Source organism: Hyaena hyaena, unplaced genomic scaffold (assembly GCF_003009895.1).
Source record: "Hyaena hyaena isolate Hyena2069 unplaced genomic scaffold, ASM300989v1 scaffold_200, whole genome shotgun sequence".
Lineage (NCBI taxonomy): Eukaryota > Metazoa > Chordata > Mammalia > Carnivora > Hyaenidae > Hyaena > Hyaena hyaena.
The window spans coordinates 1,431,112-1,443,625 of NW_024080834.1; the positions used below are offsets into that span (position 1 = coordinate 1,431,112).

General features: G+C 37.3%; 1 protein-coding gene across 1 annotated transcript in view; it reads left to right on the forward strand.

Annotated features, from left to right (window-relative positions):
* SERPINI2 (serpin family I member 2) overlaps nt 1-12,514 on the forward strand; it is a 30,957-nt gene continuing 18,443 nt past the window's right edge. The window contains exons 1-4 of the mRNA XM_039241949.1: nt 1-250; nt 5,595-5,825; nt 7,243-7,437; nt 7,516-7,708. Of these exons, the coding sequence (XP_039097880.1) occupies nt 4-250; nt 5,595-5,825; nt 7,243-7,437; nt 7,516-7,708 (866 nt within the window). The 5' untranslated portion in view covers nt 1-3. The remainder of the gene's footprint in view (nt 251-5,594; nt 5,826-7,242; nt 7,438-7,515; nt 7,709-12,514) is intronic.

A 12,514-nucleotide genomic window follows, 5' to 3' on the forward strand; every position in this document is an offset into this window, starting at 1 on the left:
AAAATGGATAAGATCCAGTTGTGGAGTCTTCTGTTGCTTTTTTCTGGAAGTCAAGCCTCACGACCCTTGGCCCAAAGAAGTATTGAATTTTCAGTGGATCTTTACCAAGCTATTTGCTTATCTCATAAGGACAACATTATATTTTCCCCCCTTGGAACAACGTTGGTTCTTGGGATGGTACAACTGGGAGCAAAAGGGCACGCACGGCAGCAGATAAGACAAGCGTTAAAACTTCAGGAAAACTCAACTGGTAAGATTCTTATGTACGATTATTTATGCTGGATAAGATCTGCCCAAATTTATTTTTAAAGTTAGAGAGAAGCTCGGGGTGACACAACTTAAATCAACGGAGAATGCTATCAAAAGTGTACAGTTATAATACAATGGAGAATTGTAAATGATAATCATTGCAGTTGTTCCCCAATGAAAATGTTACCAAAAGAATTTAACATTTTTCAAATGGATATTTTTTAATACAAATATAAAGCTGTGAGTGTGACACTATATTTTCTTCTCATCTGGTTTAGCCAGGTTTAGTTACTTGAGACTGTGTTGTGTGTGCATGAATGTGTGTGTAGCTATGGTTTTTTGTTTGTTTGTTTTTATTCTCACTATCATGATGCCGTGATCATTTTCTCACATCAGTTTCAGAATATGGTTCTTACTCGTTGCATTTTATGGCCTCTTAAGGAAATATCATTACTTACTTAATAATAAGTAAGTTGTTTATAAGGTTGTTTCCAGCATTTCTTTTTCATTTTAATTTTTTTAAATGTTTATTTGTTTTTGAGAGATAGAGACACACAGAGAGCTCAAGCAGGGGAGGGGCAGAGAGAGGGAGACACAGAATCCTAAGCAGGTTCCAGTCTCTGAGCTATCAGCACAGACCCCAATGCAGGGCTCAAGGTCACGTACTGTGAGATCATGACCTGAACCCTAGTTGAATGCTTAACCGACTGTGCCATGAGTCGCCCCATTTCTAGTAAGTATTTCTCTTATAAAAATACTTCAATGATCATTACCCAGAAATCTTTGTGTGCATCTTTCATTATTTTATTAACTTTTTAAAGTTAGTTAGTTTTCTAAAATCTCACTTTTTCACTTAATTGAGACCAAGAAAAGGTATTATTTTATACATTTTGAAATCTTGTTTGGTTAATATATATCTTTTTTAAAAAGCATTTACATAAACTATTTAAGGCCTTTTGGCATTTGAGGGGCTGATGCCTTGGAGTCTCCCAAAGGCCTGTCTGAGATACTGCGTAGAGCTGCGGTGCTGACATCCTGTTTGAAAGGGTCATTGTCTCTTTCTCGGGCCATCCTGTGTTCTCAATTTCCATAATAATTTTTAAAAAAATTTTTTTAATGTTTTATTTATTTCTAGGAGAGAGAGAGAGAGAGAGACAGCGTGAGCAGGGGAGGGTCAGAGAGAGAGGGAGTGACAGACTCTGAAACAGGCTCCAGGCTCTGGGCTGGCAGTCAGCACAGAGCCCGACGCGGGGCTCGAACCCACGAACCGTGAGATCATGACCTAAGTGAAAGTCGGACACTTAACCGACTAAGCCACCCAGGCGCCCCTTAATTTCCATAATAATTTTAATTTGAAACTTCTACATCACTGTCAGATAATACGTCCTAAACATCAGAACAAATTTCCAGAGTTTTAATTTGGAAATTTAATTACTATAACTGTAACTAATTTCAGTATGTTTGCCTTAGAATAGAGTGCTTGTATTTAGGAATTTGCTTTTCCTTTTTTACGAAGTCTTATTCACTTCATTTTAAATAAAGGGAATTTTATGTTGAAAAGAAGTTGGTGATAGTGAAGTTAATTGTAGGAATTTTCCTTTGTGAATAATGTGAAGTGAAGCCATGGTGTTACAGATTTAGTCTTGACTGTCTAGATTAATTTCAGCAAATCCCATAAGAGAGTTGCAGAGCATTTCATCACTTGATACTGCTTTGAAAAGTAAGAGTACATTTATAAAGATATGTAAAGTTGATTCTATGATAAATTAGCAAAATTAGTGCCTCTGAAATCTAAATTACTCTAAATGGATGTATCTTGTAGAGAAACAGAAATCTTAACAACTCTGGATTGTGAATGTAATGCTAATCGTAGCAATAATGATGATGACACTATCAAACATCCATATGACATAGCAGTCACTTTTTTCTGTGCTTGATATCTGTTATCCCAATTACTATTCACAGTTACTCTGTGAGGTAGACATAGCCCTGCTGTTTAAGTGAGGACACGGAGACAAAGAAAAGTTAAAGTAACTTATCCAGAATTAATTCCAAAAATGAGTCATTGAGAATTCTGAATCAAAAGAGCAATATATTATATTTCCCTTGGGAGAATATAGATGGACAATTAAACATTAGCATTCTAACACATGTAACAAAATCTATCAAAATTGCTTTCTTTTATGCTTTGTGAAGGGAGGGGGAACACAGATGGAAGGTAATTGCAGAAAGAAAAGAAAGATGAGCCACAGAGAGAGAAAATATGAAAAATAAACTCTGAGTAAAAAAAGGAGGAGAGAATTAGGGGACAAAGAAAAAGGAGACAGAGATAAGGATGGGAACAGAGTAGAAGAAAGCAAGGAAATGGAAAAGAGGCCCAGATGGCCTAGAGAAAGAAGAGCAAAGTGGTGTGAAGGGTGGAACAAGGGGTAAGACAGATCAGAAGGTAGTGCCTCGTAGAGCCACCTTGGAGCCCAAGATGAAAGGGAAAATCATTAGTAATGATCCCGTCTTTATTGAGCATTTTTACATTTGTTCCTCATGGATTTCTTTGCATTGATACTGATTTTTTTTAATGTGTTACAGTAAAATATTATGTTGATTATTGAGTCTGTTGGCATCTCATTAAATTTTATGCCCAATATAGATGTGTCATTGGCTCATCTTCTTCCTGGCCCTACCTTCCATTCCCAGTGGTTATCAAAAGTTACTGTATGTCATATTAGTCTGTATTTTACTTTTCCTGCTACTAGGGTGTTTTATGTTAACACCTGTCTTATTCTACAGATGGTCATACAGTTCCTGGCATCCTATCTCCACAGGGCTCTCAGTGTTCCTTCTTTCCCCCAACTGTCAAAACATCTGCTCAGAATTTACCTTCTCAAGTCTACTGAGCATCTGATGATGCTCCATTTTGCTTGGCCTCTAATATACTGCTTACTAATCAAAGACAAACCGAGGTCTTCCCTTATTCTAAGAGTGTTATGGAGAGAAGGTCAGCCTTGAATTCTGATCTCAGCTCCGAAACCAAATAATCTTGTGATTTGGTACCTCTCAAGTGACTGTATGTCTCTGGATTTTAGCTTCCTCAATATAAAAAGAAGAGTTTTAATAAATGATTTATATTTATTAAATATAAATATTTATATTTATTTAGACCTTTTGGCTAAAATAATCTATAATCCAATGACTGTCTTTGTTTTCATCTTTGGATCTCTCATATTTCACACACAGTTGGCCTTTGGGTTCTTAATAGCAGGAGAAGTAAACATGAATTGAATTTTAGAACACTTTCTGGAGGACTAGTACAATCAAACCAAAAGTTATATTCACCCCATGACCTGTAGGTTTTCTATGGCCCTCTTTTAGGAAATGAAATAAATTTCTTCTCAGTGCTTATTAGGAGCCATGTATACATATTTGCTTTGATCTGTGCTAGAAGAGGTTATTAATCTGTAAATTAAATCAAATTTATAAGACAGATAACTTTATATTCTCCTCCAAACTTGTGCTACTTGATGACATTTTTCATTGACTTCTGAGCCCAGTGATTTATCAAAGGGCAACTGACTGTCACAAAGTCTTAGACCTTAAGTACATGACATAAATCTATTTGCTCTGACAAATGAGTTGGAACTATTTTTTCTTCCCCTCTCCTTTCCCCCCATTCCTTTAAAGATGTTCATAAATTGCAAATTTCTGAAGATTGGTTTCAAATTCTGCCACTTCATTTCTGACCTTAATTAATTCTTTTGAAAAAACTCCCATGCCTCAACTCAAAAGTCTTCTCTGTCACCTCTCTTTATTGAGATATCTCCCTCAGGTTCAAATAGCAAATGATTGCATCTAAAACCATCACAGAAACAAATTACATAGATTAACTTTGATCCCTTCCTTAGGTAAGAATTCTAGGATTGTAAAGATTTGCTGAAATTCTTCAAATCCGACAAGAGGGAAGTAAGTTTTTATGGCTAAAATTATTTATGTTTGTATCTCTATGCCCAGAATGCAGCATCATGGAGTTTGAAATATAATGAAATATACCAGAGCCTTTGATATGGTTATGTGGGTTGTACCCTCCCCTGTACAAGAGCAGGCGAGGACAAGGAGACAAGTGGGAACATAAATGTAGCCTCCACTCAGCTAGGCGAGATATGAGGCCATGGGGCTGAAGCCCTCCTCCTCCCCCAGCTGTGAGGGAAGCTGTTCTTATTTATACAAAGATGCCCATTGACTGCTATCTTTCTGCTAAAGTGCACTTGCATGTGCACGTGCATGCACACGCGCACACACACTTATTTCCATTGGACAACTCAAGACAAGTTTTTAGTAAAACTTTTCTGTCTATTCAGTTGGTATCTTCTAATGATGAATGATTTATATTTTCTTCAATAATGATTAATTGGATATACTCAACGTTGAAGTTATGGAAGTGGTATTTTTAGTATTTAACTCAAAATAGAACAAACGCCCTGAAAGAAACTTTGATTTGAAATACAGTTCCTAGGCTTCATGATTGAGTTCTAGGATTAAGCTAGAACAGAATGAAAAAACATTATATTTTTGGTCATGGATGGGAAACCTCTGAACAATGATCAAACCTGAATTCTCTCATAGACACATGTATCTTCCCAACAATTGTGGTCAGAATAATCCAATGGTAAGTAAATAATAGACCAACAGTGATTCTTAACTGACTCTAGTGGAATCATTTGGCTAGTGGTAATAGTTGGAATGGTTAAAGACTGTTATTGTTCATGTAGACAGTCAAAGGACATACATTCATGAACCTGAAGAAATAGGCGAGTCTGATTCTTGCACATCTCTAGAGAGATGATTTACCTCATAAACTTTAAAGCTTGGACAGGTGCCATTGCTTGTCTCTTATGAGAACTTTCTTAAGCTGACATAAAAGCAGTAATGAAAAGGATTGCTCATCGCTGTCAGCAACCCCCATCAGTATTCATTCGTATTCTCCTTCCATAAATATCGTATGTTATGCAAAGAATGAGGTTCTAAAAATAAATTTCCAACAAGTAAGAATGAGCTAAATTTGAGTATAAAAAGGGAATTTCCTTCAGCTTGTTTAAATGCACATTCTTGTTTTTGACACATTTTAAATTTACATGGACATTCTTTTCTCCTATATAAGAACTGAATTCTTCATAAAATGCATATTCTATGAAGATAAATGCTTAAAATATTTATACTAACTTAGAAAGGATCGTTACTGTTACCTAAGGGTGCAAAAAATGGTGATATGAATCAACGCCTAGAAGTAAAGCTGAAAAGCTGTTGTTTTTATGTTGTTCGATATGTCAGTATACATTATAATTATTTTTTAGGAGAAGAATTTTCTGTGCTGAAGTCATTTTTCTCTGCCATCTCAGAGAAAAAGCAAGAATTTACATTTAATCTTGCCAATGCCCTCTACCTTCAAGAAGGATTCACAGTGAAAGAACAGTATCTCCATAGCAACAAGGAATTTTTTCAGAGTGCCATAAAACTGGTGGATTTTCAAGATGCAAAGGCTTCTGCAGAGACAATAAGTACCTGGGTAGAAAGTAAAACAGATGGTAAAGTTTCCCGTTTCCATAAAATCATTATTTGCTATTGTATTCATGGTTTTTAATATCCTAAAGTAAAGAATGGTTGAATCTTTTCCTGCAGCCTGTGGCTCAGAGGAATCACACCTCCCATTTTGCTTCCCTCTTATTCAAATTAATACTAACTTATAAAACTGAGAGAAAATATAAGCTGCTTCGAGAAGCACACAGATTTTTTGAGAGACGCCTATTTGGAGAATTTTTAATGAAAAATTTTTCATAATAAGTTTTGTTTAAGCATAGGTTTTTAATCTATGGCAGCTGAAATAATATCTTAGGTGAGGTTAAAAATCAGATCTGTCAGCCTCAAGTGCCTTCTTTCCCACATATACTGTAAATAATTACCACATCTCAGTTGGATGGGTTAATGTTTAATAATAAATGTTGATAATCCTTTCATAAACATGATAATCTAGCCTTTAATCGCAATACAAACTAGCAAAAATTCCTCAGGGACTATGGAGTGACATAGCACAAAGAACACAAGCTTAAAGTCCTCCAGATCTGAATTCAAATCCTAACCAGTTCTAAGCCATGGCCCTATCTAAGATGAGGATACTATTAAAATATTTCAGGTTTATGAGAAGATTTGATACTATTGTATGTGAAATAACAAGCATATATCAGGTCCTTGATTAACGGTAGTTTGTTCCATTGCTCATTCATTCTGCTACCCTAAACTATGATGGTATATGATGCTCCCATATTCTTTATAGGAAGCCTCATACAGAAAGGCATGGTTGAAAATGTGAGATGGCTGTTTTAAGCAGCATTCACAGGGAAGTTCCATTGATGGGACACAAAATGAATACCCCTAGACAGCTCCACGGCACTTGTTCATGCTCTTATCTCTTAACAGAAATAGTCACTGAACATAGAAGTAGCAAACTGGTTGTTTAGAAGAAGAAAATCATACTAACTATTCCATCCTTGTCTCTTCCCAATGGTCAGTGGCTGTAGCCACAGGAGTAGAAGGTTTGAGTGTACATTGACTTATTAATTCTGATTGACCTGCTGGAGAAACTTGAAATAAAGTTTGAAAAACATCAATAAATATGCTGGAAGAGACATTTAGTTTTCATTCTTTCTGGTTGAAGAACGATTTACACAAATAATCTTGCTGAAGAGAGTCCGATGGCAGGTCTGTCCAGGTTTGCCCAAGACAACCTCGTATCTCCTGTTTCCTAGTGAGATGTCTTTTGTAGCTGTTTCTAAGCCAAATGAGTAACAGTGCTCCTCTTTACTCTCAAAATTGCCAAGGTTAGATGATAAAGCACCCTGTTTATGATGATCTGCAAAGAAATTTTTGCTTGAATTCTATTTAGAGCTGTTCCGCTGAGTCACTCTTACACATCTCTCCCTGCCTCCTCCTGCACCCCCTTCACAGGGAAAATTAAAGACATGTTTTCAGGGGAAGAATTTGGCCCTCTGACTCGGCTCGTCCTGGTGAATGCTATTTATTTCAAGGGTGACTGGAAGCAGAAATTCACAAAAGAGAACACGCGGCTGATGAATTTTATTAAGAAAGATGGTGCAGCGGTCAAAATTCCAATGATGAAGGCTCTTCTGAGAACAAAATATGGTGAGATGAGAAATCACGCTTTGAAACATGATTTGGGGAATTGTCAAGAATATTTAATATTTTATTTCTCTGTTCCAGGCTATTTTTCTGAATCCTCCATGAACTACCAGGTTTTGGAATTACCTTATAAAGGTGACAAGTTTAGTTTAATCATCATACTCCCTGCAGAAGATGTGAACATAGAAGAAATGGAAAAGCGAATTTCTTCTCATCGAATCCTAAAATGGGTCTCTGAGATGCAAGAAGAGGAAGTGGAAATCAGCCTCCCTAGGTTGGTAATGTCCTTTTATTATTCCAGTTCTTAGCTTTTCACTTCTGGAGGAATTTGAATAGCTGGCTGAAAGATAACAAATACTTTAAAAGGCTATTGTCGAAAAGAAAAATGCATTTGGAAGCATAGGTCTACTTTAGGGATCCAAAGGCAAGTCTGAACATTGCCAGGACTGCTTCACCATGAGGAGGCACTGAATTTAAGTGCCTAACATTCCCTGCAATAGATGAAGAGGTGTAAGTGTTCCAGCCAGAACATCAGGATGAAAAGGACTTTTTATTCTTTTTATTATACAAACGTATCTTTCTCTCATTTTTTTTTTCTTAATTGGAATTTTAAATATCCATGTTCTGTTACATTTAAAGAAAATATAATCCCCCAACCACTTATGGTACCAGACAATTAAAGATGTGTTACATCAGCTTTGACCACCGGTGCTCCAACAGGCATTGAATTTGAATAGAGTCCTACAGACAGTTTGGGGTAGTTAATGCAAAAGATGGGAATTACAAAGGCTTATCTCAGGAAACAAGAATTATAAACACTGATTTCTAAATTTCTTAATGTTTTTTATTTATTTATGAGAGAGGGAGAGAGAGAGACAGCGTAAGCAGGGGAAGGTCAGAGAGAGAGGGAGATAACAGAATCTGAAACAGGCTCCAGGCTAGCTCAGACCCAACGTGGGTCTCAAACCCATGAATCCCATGAACCATGAGATCATGACCTGAGCTGAAGTTGGATGCTTAACCGACTGAGCCACCCAGGTGCCCCAAACACTGATTTCTAAATACCATGCTTCTAGCCGACAGGAGAAACTTCAGGTAAGTTATGCCCAAAGAACTCAATTCATACTCTACCTCAACTTCTTAAAAGAGGGAGATGTCTAACTGATGATATCTGTTCTTTCATTTCTAAAATTTTCTGCAAACCCATCACATCCTGAATGGTCTGTGCACCCCTCTTCCAGGCTTTTTGCCACCTAAATGTCTTGGCTTTTCCTTCGTTTTCCAATTAGCTGGGATCCAGTCAATCATTTCAATCATATTCACAGATATTTTTTATAGCTTTTTGTTATTTTGTCTTCATCCTGCTCTGATTTCTCCCTAATCATCCTCGAACCCCCAGTCTACTCAAAAAGCCACTCCTGCTCCCCAACTATTGATTTTGTTAAGCAACGGCCCAAGAAGCAGTCCCTTCCAGCATCATTGAGGCTGGAGCTGGCAACTCCTTGTTTCTCTTCAAAGAACTTTCTTTTTTAATACACACACCACACCAAAACTTAACTTCTGTTCCCCAGGCACTACTTTATGTTGATTTCCTTTACTCTCAACATATGTCTCAACTTTCTGTTCCTTAAAGAAAACATCATTAAGCAAATCTGTGTCTCTCTCCTTCACGCCAAATTTGTATACATCTTTGATAATCTTCCCTTCCTCTACCTTCTTTGTCATCCTGGAGAAATAGGTGTCCTATGCTTCTCTCACCCTCACTCTAGATTCTTGATCCTAATATTATTTACTATCTCCTTTTTCTTGAAAAATCTTTCTTTCTTTAACCCCTGGAGCACTCCTCATTCTGTTTATTTTTCTCTCCCCTGTAAAATTGTGCTTCTCCCTCACCTACATTGTTTTTTCTTTCTGTTCCCAACTAATGTTTACTAGAATTTCTTCTTCAGAATTTTCTCCTTCTTACTCTCTTTTATTTGTCCCTTTTTATTCATGTCTCTAAAATCTGAATTTCTCCTCAATCTCTTCCAATTCCCTAGCATCCCTGCATATCTCTACCTGAATATTATTCAGTCTTTCAAAGAGGGTTTTTTTTTTTGGTCCTACTACGTGTGAAACATTGGAAATAAAGGGGATGTGACAGATAGTTTATCTTCTAAAAAGGGATGTGACAGTTTATCTTCTAATAACAATTTAGGGGATTAACATATTTATTTTCAATCTCTCTCTTTTTCCATTGGAAACATCACTGTTTGGGGCCAGAAACACTGAGTTTGAAAATTGTTCATGTCTTGTACTAGCACTAGGGTCTTACGAGTTGCGGTTATATTAGTATGAAGTTCGAATAATGACACTTGTAGCCACGGTGGGCCCAGCATCATCAGCCTAGTTAACAAGTGCCTGGATAATAATGCATAAGTCTCCACAACTCAGTTGGCAACAGGAAATACAGGCTTTTTCAGAATTCCCTTCTCCAACGTTTTAGGAATCTCCACAAGAATGTTGCATAGCCTACACTTCCATCCAGGCGACTGCAGTCTGGACAGCAGACTGTTTGGTCTTATTATCAGCTTCTCTGAACTGTAGCCTCACTCCTCATACAACTTCTCTCATAGTGTGGACACAGACTTCTCTTTTGATTCCTCCAAGAACAGTTATGCATTTGAATTATGTCCTTCCCGATCCATACGTTGAAGTCTTCACTGCCACTATACCCAAAATATGTGAGATTGTTTTGTGACAGTCTTCGTAGAGGTAATCCAGTTAAAGTAAACTCATTAAGGTGGGCCCTAATCCAGAACTGCTGACGTCCTTATAAAAAGGAGAAAGTTGGATAGAGAGATACATATAGCAGGAAGGCTATGTGAAGAGACAAGGAGAAGATGGCCATCTACAGGCTAAGGAGAGAGGCCTAGAACAGGCCTTTCCCTCATAGTTCTCAGAAGGAACCAATGCCCACACCTTAATTTTAGACCTCTACAATTATGAAACAGTACATTTCTGTTATTTAAACCACCTACTTTGTGGTAATTTGTTGAGGTAGCCCTTGGCAAACTAATGCAAGTAAGAACAACTTCAATGTTTAACCAAATTTTATTGCCAACTTTATGTTGATAAAAGGGGACGATAAGGTGGAAATTTAAAACCCAGGTGACAGGGGTGAGTGCTCTGGAGAGCAAGCCAGGGAGTCTTCTCCTGTCCATTGCTGACCTCAGTCTGCCACTGTCATGGTACCAGAACCACCCTCACCCAGAGTCTTTTCTGTCCCCCTCCAACCCAGCATTTGGAGTCCGCCAACACCTGCCAGCAGAAAGGAGGTGACACACAGACTTTCTCCCATCTCCTCTGAGACCAGATTCCCAGTCATGATCAGAATCGACAACAGCAGGTCCTGACCTTCAGTGGATACCTTTTCACATCATGTAGAACACATTATACCCTCATCACTTCAAACGTCACTGTCTCCATCCCACCGGTTCTATCTGCGTTATGGAAATTCCATTGTGTTGCTTTTTCCCAAAAAATAAACACTCCGTCTTCAAGGCGAATGTGGATCTTCAGTGATATGAAAACAGAAATACTAATTGGCAGTTGTACTCCCTTTTCTCAAACAAATTCCAGGCACCAACGATTTAAAAAAATTTTTTTTAAAGTTTCAGTTACAGTACCTCATTACATAATTATATTCATAGCACAAAGTCTGGCAAATAGAAGATGCTAAATAAGTGATGACTATTTTTCTTTCTTTGTTAAGATCCCTGCTGAGTCAGTACCAAACTGGAAAGTCTTCTCTGACTCCTCAGTCTCTCTCATGCCTGTCCCCTCTGTCTGGCAGGCCCTTATCCATGGTGTCTAATCAGGAAATTCTCGTTCATCCTTCAACATCCCTTCACAATTAACTCTTTAGTGAACATTTCTCCCACATGCTTACTTAGAATCAAGCATCCCTTATCTTTATTTCTAGAACATTTTATACAAATTTACATTATAGCACTCATGATATTACATTTCCAACTCTTGCTCGCGTTCTTATCTATCCTGTTCAGATGCGAGCTCTGGGGGTGCCTGGGTGGCTCAGTCGGTTAAGCATCTCACTTCGGCTCAGGTCATTATCTCATGGTTTGTGAGTTCGAGACCCACATCAGGTTCTGTGCTAACAGTTAGCTCAGAGACTAGAGCCTGCTTTGGATTCTGTGTCTCCCTCTTTCTGCCCCTCCCTCGCTCATTCTCTCTCTCTCTCTCTCTCTCTCTCTCTCTCTCAAGAATAAACATTAAAAATTAAAAAAAAAAGATATGAGCTCTGGAACAGGGAATTATGTCTCTGTCATTTTGGTTTCCACAGTCCTTAGGGCATTTCATAGAATATAGTATGTGCTAAATGAATATTGTTGAGTTAAATTATATCAATAATTTCAAAGAAAAACTCTATGTTATTTCCCTTTATCTAATTTTATACACTTCAAAAACCAGAATTCAACTTTCCAGTTACACTTTAATTTATTCCCTGTGAGGATCCTGCAGAAACTTTCCCATACATGCAGCCTAATGAAAGCTAGGACAGCAACCATTTTCTTGGAAACCTCCTTAGAGAAATAAAAAGGAGTTTCTTAAATTCACAAGATTGAAAATTTTGTAATTAATTATTCAACCACATTAACATGACATTACATTTAAAATGCATTCACTTTTCACAAAAGGATGAGTTTTCTGATCGATTAAAGGAATGATTTGCTTATGTGTTAAGTTCGCAAACAATTTTAGTCCATCAAGACACACTTTTGAATTAAGCTTCCTGAGCAGTAAGATCGTGGGTTGGAAGTTCTGACATACCCTTTCCCCCAAATGAATAATTTCTTCACAACAGAAAAATACCTATTTAAAATCTGTGTTCAGTACAGAGAGGGAAAACCATAGAGGCTGAGTACAATACTTATGGATGGACTGAAAAATTTAGCTTTTATTACTCAATGCCATGGTTCTTTTGTATCTGGATGACTCCATTATGCTTTCAAATTGATAACTAAAGACTTTGGTAAAACCAAATAGTTTAATCAGCTGTATTCATTTCCTTGGGCTGTTG